This window comes from Hyla sarda, chromosome 1 (assembly GCF_029499605.1).
Source record: "Hyla sarda isolate aHylSar1 chromosome 1, aHylSar1.hap1, whole genome shotgun sequence".
Lineage (NCBI taxonomy): Eukaryota > Metazoa > Chordata > Amphibia > Anura > Hylidae > Hyla > Hyla sarda.
This window is the reverse complement of record NC_079189.1, coordinates 54,568,495-54,582,952: the sequence shown is the minus strand read 5'-3', so window position 1 is coordinate 54,582,952 and position 14,458 is coordinate 54,568,495. Positions and strand designations below refer to the sequence as shown.

General features: G+C 41.0%; 1 protein-coding gene across 3 annotated transcripts in view; it reads left to right on the top strand.

Annotated features, from left to right (window-relative positions):
* Positions 1-14,458, top strand: part of SORCS2 (sortilin related VPS10 domain containing receptor 2) — a 1,056,376-nt gene that overhangs the window by 949,851 nt on the left and 92,067 nt on the right. For all 3 annotated transcript variants that reach the window (XM_056555055.1, XM_056555056.1, XM_056555057.1), the window contains 2 exons: positions 12,261-12,407; positions 13,610-13,712. In XM_056555055.1, the coding sequence (XP_056411030.1) occupies positions 12,261-12,407; positions 13,610-13,712 (250 nt within the window). The remainder of the gene's footprint in view (positions 1-12,260; positions 12,408-13,609; positions 13,713-14,458) is intronic.

Below are 14,458 nucleotides of genomic sequence, written 5' to 3'. Positions count from 1 at the left end.
CCACCACCAGCCTGCCGAATCCTGACACAGGTGTACATAGTCCAGTTGACAGATTGTACACAAACGTTAGATAACAGTGGTAGTTGAAGATTGAAGATGTATTAGAATATTATGAGGCATTAAATTTGTCAGAATGTCTCGACTTGTGTCGCCATGCATGAACAATGTCATCATATGTCACAGGCAGCCCCAATATGTTAAAAACAACAGATGTGTGCAGCTCACAGCTATAAGGTCCGAGGTTTAAGTGGTTAAAATACAGACGGGTTAATTGGAATAAAAAAAAAATTACAAGATATTAACCACAATCTCAAAGACCTCACCATACAATATGGTACATAATGATAGAATGGATTATAGACTGAACGTGCTTCAAATTCACAAATGTTTTATAAACATAAGACAATGGTAAAAAATGATATATACCACTGGGCCCTAGTGGTAAATTATATATAATGTGATGGCACTGTTGCTATATTCTGCAGCATCATAGATAGAAATACTGCCTTGTATAGTAATTAATCCAGCTGCTGGTGATGTATTAATAAATGTCCATTTCCAAATAATGTAATGGATGGGTCCAAATATAGATGACCGTAGATCCAGTTCTGGTATGAATTAGTCTCATTTGAGGAGTACCGCTCGTCTCGTACTGCGACGGACCTGATATCACCAGTGGACTGCAGCTGGTCGCGTGCTGCACCGTCCCAATGAGTTATATCACGTACGTCGCTGTACGGGACCAGCGGTACTCCTCAGAGTATATTTGGACCAATCCATTACATTATTTGGAAATGGACATTTATTAATACATCACCAGCAGCTGGATTAATTACTTTACAAGGCAGAATATAGCAACAGTGCTGTCTCCTTCACTCAGGACTCCTCTGTCTGTGACCGCAAGCGCAGCCCCAGCTCCACTGGTACTCTCTTCCGGAGTTTTGGTTTTTCCACAGCCATCTCTGTAGCTTCTATTCCAGTCATCTCTTGAACTTGACTCATGGACTGTTCTTCAGCTCCCCTAGTGGTCTGGCACACTCCCACCTGACATACACCTAGGGTCTGCTGACACTCCCCATCCTCATGCTCTGCTGAGTTACTGTCCCCTGCTATATGGTGAAAACCAAGTGTTGTGAGCCTATCAGGTGTTCCTGCTCTAGTCACCTGACTATCTTCCCACAACTGCTGAAAAAATGGAAAATCCTTCCCCAGTACTACTTCATACTCTAAGGTAGGCTCTATTGCAACCTTGTGACTTATGGTACCATAGGGAGTAGAAATACACACACTAACTGTTTTATAACCCCAAAGAGCGGCTTGTATAGACATTACAGGGTCTGGCTTTCTGCAGCTGGTCTTTACCAGACTTATTACACATTTTGGATCTAACAAAACCGTCATCTTTTTACCTTCTATTTCCAGCTCACACAGGTTTTCTTTTGTCCTGCGAGAGGTGGCCACAGTACTCTTTACATCAGAACACATTAACATAAGTGTTTCACGAAAAACATTATAAGCCTGCATGGGTTCACAATATACAGCACCATTCACACAGTCCAGTAGAGACACCCCAGTCCTCACTACTTCCGAAACCTTTGTGTGAGAACTCTCAGGTGCACTCTCGGCATCCCACAGCTGCCAGAAATACGGAAAGTCTCTGCCCAGTACAATTTCAACTGTAAGTTCTGTACATACCTCCATCATATGGCTTACTGCCCCAAAACATGTATCAAAGGTAATTTGAACAGTCTTACTGGGCTCCGGGTGGGACTTCACAAAGGCAACTATTTCCGGCATTATCTGAGACACAGTCTTACGTCCATCCAAGTCCACCCACAGTGGGATTCCGCCCACAAACACCTCACGGGACCTTGGCTTCATCCTGGCGACCACCGGTTGTGGCCCACGTCGGTTGCCCCCAGCAACGGCCTGCCAATGTCCTTTTTCCATGTCGGTTGCCCCTAGCAACGCTCCTCCACAGACACCATCCTGTGCTTGAACTTCTCTGCTGGGCTCCTCCGACTTGCAATCTTGCAGGGGGTTGCTCCTACCAACGGCTCCTTTCCAACTCGCCCGTTGGTTGCCCTTGGCAACGGGTTGCCCTTAGCAACGGCGTGCCCGCATCCTCCACCAAAATGTAAGGATTCCTCCTTGGGGATAGCTCCGGGATCGTCCTGGACACTGCCACGGGATACGTTTCCAATCAATAAACCCGCAGACAACGGTTATTCATGCAAGCCTGGCACCTTTCCAGCTTTATTTAGACAGGTTGCAAGGGAAAAGCAGACATAATGCAGGAACAAAATAAAATCCTAGAGCGTCTGGTCACTGACTACACATATCAGCATGCCCTGTCTATCAACTGGTGAGCTACCCTCAGCCAGTTAAACATGTGACTCCTGCAACCTGTTACTCACAGTTCACACCACTTCTTGGACCACTCACAGATTCCAGCTGTGTGCTTCCTCAACAGGGTCCGAGTGTCTCCCCCCTACAGCGACATGCTGTTTCCCAGGGAGAGCACAGATTAGACTGAGTCTCCATCTTATATACACCTCCCTTCCCTGCTGCCTCATTACTTAAGAAGCAGGTGAGATTCTTCAGGGTGAGCAAAGTAAATACACCCTTTCCTTGCCACCTTATCACAATATATATATATATATATATATATATATATATATATATATATATAAAACACAAGGCAACCGCACTCCCATGTAATGTAGAAAATAAGGTCTTTATTCACACAAGCGTGAAGGTGGCGACGTTTCGGCTAGCTCACGCAGGGCCAGTCAATTAGTGACGTCATGTTACAAAATTACAATAAAAGCAGTACATCAAACATAATAAATAATAATCACAGTGCAGCAAGTGTATCCATAAGGCCTCTCATATCGGGATGCTAGAGTGTCATATAGTTAAAAACTGTATAAAACAATATACAGATAAAAACAGTGTATAAGTGTCCATGTGCAAGTGCGTAAGTTGTCTGGACGGGGGCACGGGCACTCACCGGATTGATACGGGAGACAGCATGTAAACAATAGCCATGTGTTATGGCGCCGGAATGCCGATCCTGTCAGCGTTCATTCTGGAGGCGGAGATGACGTCGCTGCTGAAACATCCGCTGGTTGTTGCTAGGTTGCGTGTAAGCTTCTGCCTGCACAGGTGCCCTGAAGCTATTAGTTTCACCGCAACCATTTTCATGTAGGGCAGACAGATCACAGCAATCTCCACCTGTTCTTCTAGCACATAGGTCAAACGGGGTTGACGCGGATCCCGCTGTCCGCCCCGTTAACCCTTACCTGTCTTCCTCTGGTCCCACCGACGTCGGCAGTTGCCCTTGGCAACAGGTTGCACAAAACAGGATTCCGGAGAAGTGAACATAGTCCTTGATGTAATGAGGCAAAATATAAGATTAGCATGTAGCTGCAGCCATCAATCCCCTTCCTGGAAAAAAAATTTTGTTGTTACATGTCTGTCGCCATTTCCATAGTCGGTGTTGTCCGTGTCCTCCTGCCTATAACAATATAGAGAGAAAATGTTAAAATCATGTTTACACAAGAAGAATCTTCATCTTAACACAAATTCAATGTAACAGGATTCATGCATTGCATATATCATGGGTGGTTTTAAAATCCACATTCAGCCCATGTGGCTTTAACGAATTAAGTTCATATATCCACCAAAGCTCTCTTTTTTTAAGAATAGCAATTCGATTACCTCCCCTCTTGGGTCTAGGGATGTGGTCTAACAACATAAACTTTAGCTCCTTCTCTGAGTGTCCTGCTTCAAGGAAGTGTTTAGGTACTGGTAGATCTGTACGTCCTTTGCGTATCGTGTACCTATGCTGGTTGATCCTCGTTTTAGCATCCAGAGTGGTTTCCCCTACATGCAATAGATGACAGGGGCACCAAAGGACGTATATCACATGGTCTGTTGTGCATGTCACATAGTATTTCAATTTCTACCTCTTTCCCGTCTCTGGATGTATAAACTCATTGCCCTTCTGCATATATGAGCAGTTGATGCAAGAACGACAAGGGAAAGAGCCTTTACTGGCTCCAGAGAAATAGGTTTGTTGAGATTTCACCAGAGCTATGTCACTCTTTACAAGTTTATCCTTAAGATTGCACCCCCTTTTATGCAACATCAGCGGTGGATTCTCAAACTCAGAAATGCAGTCATGCCCGTCCCTCAGGATATGCCAATGTTTTCTCAATATGTTCGTTATTTTTTGTGATGCTTCTGAGTATGTAGAGACAAAGGCCACTCTATCTCCTGACCTGGGTTTTCGGTCCCTGAGTAGTTCCTGTCTCCTCATCCCCGTTACCTTAGTCCTACAGTCCCTTACCAAATGTTCTGGATAACCTCTCCTAATGAAATTTTGTGTCATTGTGTCAAGTGCCCGATTAATATGTGGATCGTCACTAATAATGCGTTTGGCTCTAGTCATCTGACTAATTGGAAGAGAGCGGATCATATCTCTACGGTGATTGCTGTCGAACCTTAATGTTGAGTTGCAATCCGTTGGTTTTACATAAATATCAGTATGCAGTTCATGTCCTGTGATGGTGACATTGGTGTCCAGAAAATGAACAGCAGTGGAGGAAAAAGTCAGGGTAAATTTTATGCTCTCAATCATACTGTTTAAGAAGTCATGAAATGCGTGCAGTTCTGTCACTGTCCCGGTCCATATTAAGAAAATATCGTCTATGTAGCGCCACCACCTCAGCACATGGCTGAAGTGGTGGCATCCATAGACGATGCTTTCCTCAATGTGTGCCATATAGATGTTGGCGTATGTGGGCGCCACATTGGTATCCATGGCCGTACCCATGCGTTGTATATAGTGTACATCATTGAACATGAAATTATTTTTTGTTAACACTATGTCTAAAAGTTTTGTGAGAAAGGTATTTTGTGAGAAATATATATATATATATATATATATATATATATATATATATATATATATAAATCCAAATAAAAGAAGCACATAAAGCAATAGAAAATATAGATAGATTCGGGGTGCTCGCATAGTTGGAGCCTGGGTCCACCGGTTCCTTAATCCAGATACAAAAAAATAGGATGCAGCACACCACAAGTTGCAATCAGGAGTGTAGGTTTATTCCATAACGTGCAGAGGACAACGTTTCACCAGCCTCACGCTGGCTTTCTCAATTGAGAAAGTGAGAAAGCCAGCGTGAGGCTGGTGAAACGTTGTCCTCTGCACGTTATAGAATAAACCTACACTCCTGATTGCAACTTGTGGTGTGCTGCATTGTATTTTTTATGTATATATATATATATATATATATATATATATATATATATATATGATTTTTTTTTACCATTGTCTTATGTTAATAAAACATTTGTGAATTTGAAGCACGTTCTGTCTATAACCCATTCTATCATTATGTACCATATTGTATGGTGAGGTCTTTGAGGCGTGGTTAATATTTTGTAAAATTTCAGCCCCAATATGTCCCTGCTCAAAATACATGTGGCATGACAAAGGTCGGGAGGCAAAACCAAGTCTGGAGCTAGTATGGTGTAGAAGCTGCATTTAAACCATAACAAATCGGTCATATGTCCTCCCCCAGCAAATCACAGGCCAGCCCTACTCTAGCCCTATGTGGCTTCAAGGTGAACCTATTTTTATTAGAGGGCATTTATGTGTGGGCAGTATAGATGGGGAGTTACTATAGAGGTGAGGATTGTGCTGGAGAGAGCAGCCTAAAATGTGTGTCCGGCAGATTCTGCAGAGACAAGTCTTGGTCTGGGAGAAATCTATCCGTCTCAGACCACCATGAAGACAAAAACAGTAACAAGTGAACAACTCCAATCAGAGAACATGTCACCTGTAAGTCACTGTATGTAACTGCACTGTAATCACTTATTTAGTATTCACTGTAAACACTCATTTGGTAGGCAGAGTCTGTTTAGTGCTGATGTTTACCATGATATGATCACTGTGAGAATATTGGTCTATGTATAGCGGGTTTTATTTAGTAACAATACGTGACTAGGGCAGTGTTTGCCAACGAGAGAGCCACCAGCTGTTGCAAAACTACAATTCCCAGGATGCCTGGACAGCCTTTGGCTTTCCGGCCATGCTTAGAGGTGTAGTTTTCCAAAAGCTGCAATATCTAAGCTTTTAGGGCTCCACTTTCTCTACTAGAATTCATTTTCAAGATAGTCCATATTCCGCACTGTATTGTTTCTAAGGACATCACTAGACTGTCTATAGCAGGAAGAGGGGAGCGTGTTGATCCTGCGGGAGACAACGACCATATAATTTTGGTTTGCACTGTCATCTATTGGAAGGGTCATGAGGTATGGTATACATATTATTGCATCCCATACAGATAATCTATAAACCATGACATCGATGGAACCTTTTAAAAATCTCCCTAAGCCATTTTTCCACTTACTCCAAAAGCCTGGCCAGAACAAAAACCATAAATGTGTCTCGGTGTCTTCCTTAAAGAATTCATTTTTCCAGTTACAGCAACATCCCGAATGAAAAAAGAGTAGCCAAAGAGATTTCAATGTAAGAAATCCTAAATCACATTTGATTGTTTTTCCTCGGTGTAAGTAGTGAAGTTCCCGATCGGTGCCAGACTTCCATGTGAGGCGTCCATTAATTCTCCAAATAATCAAAATCCTGCTCTTCTCATTTTTTATTCCAAAGCCACAAATTGCTGGAAAAAAAAACACATTTTAGTAAGTGGATGGATGCCAGGCCTGTCCTGTTGTGATCTCATGCCTTGCGCGGGGATAACCCAGAGTAGGGGATGTACATGCTAAAAAATTCACAATGCGGCCCATCAACACTTAATGAGTTCCAGCTTTAATTTCCTACGAACATATGTACCCAAATAGTTCAAAGAATCGAAAATAAATGATAGCCTGTTTATTTCCTGTCTTTAAATTGTCTTCTGCCAGGTGGAGATGATACAAGGCTTAAAGATCCTCTCCACAGACTCATCACAGATTGTTCCAGTGAAATTCTTGCAAGTAAACAGATATGTAAATCTATCAAAAAATAAGACCTGGCTTTCAACAACTTATAGAGCAACGTCTTCCAACCATAGTCCTGAACAGGTCATGTTTTCAGGATTCCCTTAGTCTTTCATTGGTAATATAACTGGGGTCATGCCTGATGCACTGACCACAATTATATCACCTGTAAAAGACGTAGGAAATCTGGAAAACATGACCTGTTGGGTGTACTTGAGGACCGAGGTTGGGAGATACTGCACTTCAAGGACTCGGCGGTTAAAAGTAGGGTCTAGTTGTTTGATCATTGTTACTATATATGATTACTCTACATTAAGATCCACCAAATCCAAGTCAATTGAATTGAACGTTGATTCGTGCAGTCCTCTGGACTTCTCCATACTCCTCTTGGGAATCAGAACACTCGCATTGTTAGAACAGTTGAAAACAGACTCCTGTCCATCAAGTTCAACCAAGGAACAGAGGAGATGAATGAAGGGAAGGTGTATAGATGGGTGAAGAAGAGGGGGTGAGATGCTAAATTTCTGTATATACATTAAAGGAAAACTGTCAGCCTGTTCCCCCACACTGAACCCAATACCCTGGGTTATACCCTGGGTGCACAGGAGTCCATCGAGAGGTCACTTAATTAAATATGTCCAGTAGATCCTGAGACATGTCCCCCAGAAGATCCTCTGCTAAATTCTGTGAATCACGCACTGTAGGCGGGACATCGTTGGCACAATTTACATATTAATTGTCTCTGACTCCACTTCACTAGGATATTGGATGAAGGGGTTCTGCCCACCCAATTTACATATTTATTGTCTGTGACTCCACTTCACTAGAATGTGGAGTCACAGACAATGAATATGTAAATTAATCCAGTAAAGCTCCGCCCCCTGTGCGCGATTCACAGAATTTAGCAGAGGATCTTCTGGGTAACATATCTCAGGACCTACTGGACGTATTTAACTAAGTGACCCCTTGTTGGACTCCTGTTCACCCACACTATAATCCAGTATATTGGGTTTAGTGTGGGTGAGCAGGCTGACAGTTTTCCTTTAATCCAATTATGTTCTAAGTATATATCTAAGTTCTCTGTTTTGAAACCCTCAACTGTTTTAGGAAAGTGGAAATTACTTTTTCAAAACTACATATATCGACAATTTATTAGATTCATTCATTAGATTTGAGTTGGTGAATCTTATTGTTGATTCACTCTTTTTTTTACTGGTTACTTACCAAAGAGTCTACCTTACAACGACCCAATTCAGGTTCTCCCCATTCTTGTCCTTTTGTAATAAGGGACTGGCCAAGGGACTAGCCTAGATTAGTATGACAGCACCAGTGTTGAAGACGGCATCATTCCTTTCTTAATGATCTTGACTAGTCCCTGCAATATGGAGTGTTTTTACTGGCTAGACGTTCCCAACATCCCCTCCCCAAGATGTAGCATCACTGGCAGTATTGATCAAATTACATAATGGTGCCAGAGCAACATGATCACCAGCCAAGGTTTTGTGCAGTCCTGGATGTAATTGTCAAATGATAGTGTAACATGCTGTGTCCCCATCTGGAAGCCTTAGTTTCATCACAGGAGAAATCGACTTTGTAGTCTGCTGATGGATTTAGCATTTAACCCCTTAAGGACATAGCGTTTTTCCTTTCTTGCACTTTCATTTTTTCCTCCATTGCTTTTAAAAATCATAACCTTTTCAATTTTGCACTTGAAATTTCATTTGATGGCTTATTTTTTGCACCACCAATTCTACTTTATAATGACATCAGTCATTTTACCCAAAAATCTATGGCCAAACCCCAAAAAATCATTGTCCGACAAAAGGGAAAAAAACGAAACCATTTTGTAACTTTTGGGGGCTTCCGTTTCTACGCAGTACATTTTTCAGTAAAAATGACACCATATCTTTATTCTTTAGGTCCATATAATTAAAATGATACCCTACTTATATAGGTTTGATTTTGTCTTACTTCTGGAAAAAATCCTAACCACATGCACAAAAATGACTACGTCTAAAATTGTCATCTTCTGAGCCCTATGACTTTTTTAATTTTCCACGTACGGGGCGGTATGAGGGCTATTTTTTTGCATCGTGGTCTGAAGTTTTTATTGGTACCATTTTGGTTTTGATCAGACTTTTTGTTCCCTTTTTATTCATTTTTTTATGGTATAAAAAGTGAAAAAAATATGCAATTTTTGACTTTTTAATTTTTTTTCACGTACGTCATTGACCGTGCAGTTTGATTAACGATATATTTTTATAGTTCGGACATTAACGCACGCGGCAAAACCACAATGATTTATTTTTATTTACACAGTTTTGTTTTTTTTAAATGGGAAAAGGGGGGTATTTATTGGGGAGGAGTTAAATCATTTTTAACTTTATTTCACTTTTTTTATGCCTTTATGCATACAAGCCTTTATGCATACAATGGTCAATGCCCCTTTGTTCTCTTCTGGTTCTTTCACCCTAGTCCATACTGTGTACTTTTGATGGTAGATAGCATAATCTTTTTTCCAGTAGTAAGATTATCCTCCTTCATACTGGGCCACTAGAAAAGGGGTTTGGGTCAACATGTTCAAAGTGGTACATGATTGGCTTTGGGAAGAGAACATGATTTTATTATACTCTATCAGGGATTGTTTTTGCAATTTGTACCTACATGTGGCTTCCCAGTGATTATGGTGTGGATGGTTTTGCTAGAATGTCACAATAGTATATTGAATTTATACTGTAAGAAATCATTGTCCTATCACAAAATTACCTTTCCTGGTTTCAGCACTGACTCTTTTCTCTGTTTGGTGGGGCAGGCAGCGTAGTTCATTGTCTTGACAATGGCCCTGCAGGTTGCAGCCCTGTTCCTCACTAATTATGCAGCCGGCCCAACCAACTGGCTGGGTGCTCCCACCTCCCAATCTGCTTCAGTGCCATCGGTCACATCTCCTGGCGGCAGAAGATTTAAATGGGCAGCTCACAAGTTTTTGCCCTTCACTGGCATTCTTTTTCTCTTTACTTTCTGTGACATGACCCAACCTGATGGCTGCTTGTGATCTGACCTTGACGTTTGCCTGCTGATTTTATACCGCACTGACTTCTAGGTTTCTGACCCTTGCTTGTCCTGATGTTGTTTCTGGGTCCTAATTTGTACTACATTGCCCTCTTGGGTTATGAATTTCTGGCTTGTCCATGGTTATCCCCTTGTCTGCTAATTTTGTACTGTTCTGCCCATTTGTCTGACCTGGGCTGTCTGATTTCCCTGACTTCCTGTGTACTTAGTCCAGTGTAGGAACCGTCGCTTAGTTGGGGGCTACCATTTCAGGTGGATCATTCAGGTAGGTAGGGACATAACTAGAGATAAGCATACAATACTCACTAATACCACATTAACAGTATAACCTGGGGGGGAAAAAATGTCAAATTTATAAATCATGAACAAGATAACTCGAATTGTGAATTTTCCTCCAAGAAGCACATATACTATTCTTATAACAATTAAACATATGATGATTTATATGGGAGGAAACACCTGAACATAAATTCCCATCCGCATATAATGTACTTTTCATGAGGTTTTCAGGTGAACATATTTTCCATTTCCACACTCTGGTGCTGTAGCATGTATTTTATTGCTTGGAAGAAGAAATATTGTCTTAAATCTTTGTCTCCCAGAGCTTTAAGCTCCCACGATTTTTAGGAATATAAACTATAATTTTACTTCTGGTGCCTGACGAAAAGAACTTGGATATATTTATACGAAAAATATTGGCTTTTTACATTTAGAGAACCTTCCCTGTGGCAGACATTGTAAAACATTTAAAAGTGCATTACACTCAGTATGGTAATAGAAAGATCAGTGTGCGGATTATTTACATATAAGTAAAACTAAGAAAAATCTGGCTGCTGTGAATCCATAATCATCTGCTGTCCAGGGGGGGCTGCACATTTTTAGGAAGACATTCATGTCTTTGTTATTCATGTCTTTGTTATTCATGGATTTACTATATTCTGGCCCCTGAATCCAGGGAAGTGTGCTAATGGTAAAGTTGTTGAATGGAAACACTTTTTTTTCCCAATTAGCTCTTAAGGACGTTGTTAACGCAGAGTTTGACTTTTTTCTCCCTGAACTGTGAATGTTTACTCAATGTGCTCAATAAAAGACATGTGCAGTACAACTGATTGTGTTTTATTAGTTACAATCATGATAATGAGAAGCACGTGGTAGCCCGCTTCACTCCCAGGTTTGCAGCGATGTCTATTCAGCATCTCTAGACAGCCCCATTATAAGTCGAGGGGGCGTCTAGTCAAAGTGGGTAAAGATCACTGCAAGCCTGGACATCAAGCACACTAATGCGCACTTCTTCCCACTTATTCTAATGGTCAGTGGAGGTCTCAGCGCTAACTCCCCTTGGAGTGTGGACAAGGAGAGTATGCCACACGCTGTCCAGGCGCCGTGACACATTTTATTAGTAATTAAAGCAGAAATTCAACAAAGACGTAATCGAAAAATGTCTGTGTTAAAGGGGTACTTACGGCCCTAAGACATCTTATCCCCTATCCCCCGCTATGCAAGTCTATGGGAGGGGGCATGATGGCCGTCACGCCCCCTCCCATAGACTTGCATAGCGAGGTGTGACATCACACGGGGGTGGAGTCGTCATGATACTCCAGCCCCGTGGTCGGCACCCAGCAGTTTGTGAGCTGGCAGCGCGGCGTGCAGCTCAAAGAGGTGGGTGCCAAATGTAAGATTGTGGGGGTCCCCAGCGGCGAGACCCCGCGGTCAGACATCTTATCCCCTATCCTTTGGAAAGGGGATAAGATGTATTAGGACCGGAGTATCCCTTTAAATAACAATAAAATGGGATTTTATGAGTTATCAATGGAGAAATCCAATTTTTGTTATTAAAAATGTGTTTTAAATTGATCTATCTAAGATCCATTGCAACAGTAAAAAGTTGATACTAAACATTTGAAAGGGTCATGGAAGAGGGTAGAGATAAAAGATGGGGCAATAGAGAGAGTTTTTTTTAAATAAAAAGTTGTGACTCTTTTCAGTCAGGGAAGCAGAGAGCCACCGGTAAGCAAGATCAAACCTATATAGATAGTGCTGATACAAGAAATAACTGTTATGTCGCCAAATGGTGCTAGTAAAATGGTAAACAAATGAGGTTTGGTAAAACAAAACAAATGTTCTTATTTTATAAATGACCCTTTCCTTGTTATATTTTACAGGTCAGAGGAGTTAAAGGTGTTTTCTTGGCCAATCAAAAAATAGACGGTAAAGTGACAACACTTATAACCTATAATAAAGGTCGCGATTGGGATTATCTGACTCCACCAAGTGTGGACATGACTGGCAAACAAACCAACTGCAAACCGGTGAGCTTCAGGATTATCTCTTATATATCATTATGTAACTCACTCGACTAAATTTAGAATATTCCAACAGGATCAGAAATTTCTATACATACACAATGTCTAGACATAACAGATGCCTTAATGTTAAGTACACATGTTTTTTTTTATCAATGAAAAACAACAGAAAAAAAGATCAACTAGTTATTTCAACTATTTTTTTTTACATACTTGACTACTTCTTGTTGTTGATGCCAAAACTGTAGATGCGTCTTGTGCAGTCAATTTAAAAAGCAATACGATTCAGATACAGATGGATCATTCTTTACTTTTCCACTTGTATCAACATATTCTGGTGGGCTATAGATGACCAGGTTTGGGAAAAATCATGTTTTTGATCTCCTCTGGCATTGGAGCTGCAGTATCAAAAGTGAATACTGTGACCCGAAGAGCTTCCGAAATGGGCCTTGACCACCATAGATTTTATAAATCCTGAGTCCTTCTCAATCTCAGATCATCAAGTAGGGCATGTGTATTCCTTTGGTGGAAATGGTTGGCCTATGGTGGTCAAAGTTAGGATGAGTAAGACTCAGGTATCAAATGTAAGAAAAATTTAATACATTATCTACAGTAGTGAATCAGGTCAAAAACATACTTCGGGTTAAATTTAGGGAACCCTAATGTTGTGCCAGCTTGTGCAACACATTTTTTTTTTTTGCATGGTTGCGACCATAATGGAAAATGTTATGTTGCCGGACAACCCCTTTAAAGGGGGTTATCCAGGAATAGAAAAACAGAGCTAATTTCTTTCAGAACTGCTCCTCGTCTGTCTCCAGGTTGGGTGTGGTTCTGCAGCTCAGTTCTATTGAACTGAATGGAACCGAATTTTGTAATACCTCACACATCCTGGGGAGACATGGTGCTGTTTCTGAAAGAATTAGCTCTGTTTTTTAAATTTATTCCTGGTTAACCCCTTTAAACCCCATTCCTTGGAAATGTAATAGAAGGCTATGTATTGTTCTACATCCTGTTGTGACATGAGAGACACACCAATGGACAAGAACAGTTGTGAAGGTTGGGTGAAGGTGAATAAAAATCACTATATACATTCATTGTGTGTTAGAATATGAAAAATAACTTTGTATTTCTGAGAACTCAAACTACTGCAATGAACTACATCTAATGGAATAATTATCTGTGTTTTGATCTCTCTTCTATCCTGAAAGCCTGAATGCCACCTTCACCTTCATCTCCGCTGGGCAGATAATCCTTACGTATCAGGCACCGTCCATACCAAGGACACAGCCCCAGGCCTGATTATGGGAGCCGGTAGGTCTTTTATATTACTTTTTATCTGATTTATTGTGTTAAAACAGTTGCCAAAAGAGGCTTTTTTTATGTCAGAATCATCAATGGGGACACACTTGAATTATATCCATTTCTCCTTGGAGTCACATTGGAACTTTTAAGCGTGTTTTAGAACCTTTTGGCCAATAGATATTTTTATATTTCCTTATCTGCACGGTTTAAAATGTCAGTCTCAAAAGAGTTTGTGGATCCCCAAGACTTTGTGTTGGAAGTTTGAAATATAAAACCATCTCAAGCAGAAGACTAAGGCAGGGTTCACACCTAATATTTTGTTCAGTATTTCCATCAAAAAACAGAAGTGGATCCAACACAGATTAAAACAAATTTTTTTTCTCTGTGGAATGGGGATCCAACACAAAACCTACCACCTACCGAACCTTTCATTTATAATACTGGTGACTTATTTTGTGGCAGAAAAGTCTTTATCCAACTTCTAGTACCAGGTCCTTTGTCTTATAATATACAGACCAGCCAGGCCAGTGGTTTATTAGCCTGGTGATACTAAGGCTAAGTTCACTCGGCCATTGTGTTCTGACCCATTCAGAGTCCATTTGGATCTTTTAGCACTGGATGGACCCTGAATGGGTCGAAGCACAATTGACACCACCAGATCCCAGTGGGGTCCTTTAGGTGTCCGGTGTGTTACAAAGGTTGAACAGAGAAAAAAAATTGGGACATGGACTACTTTTTTTCAGCCCAACTTCTGA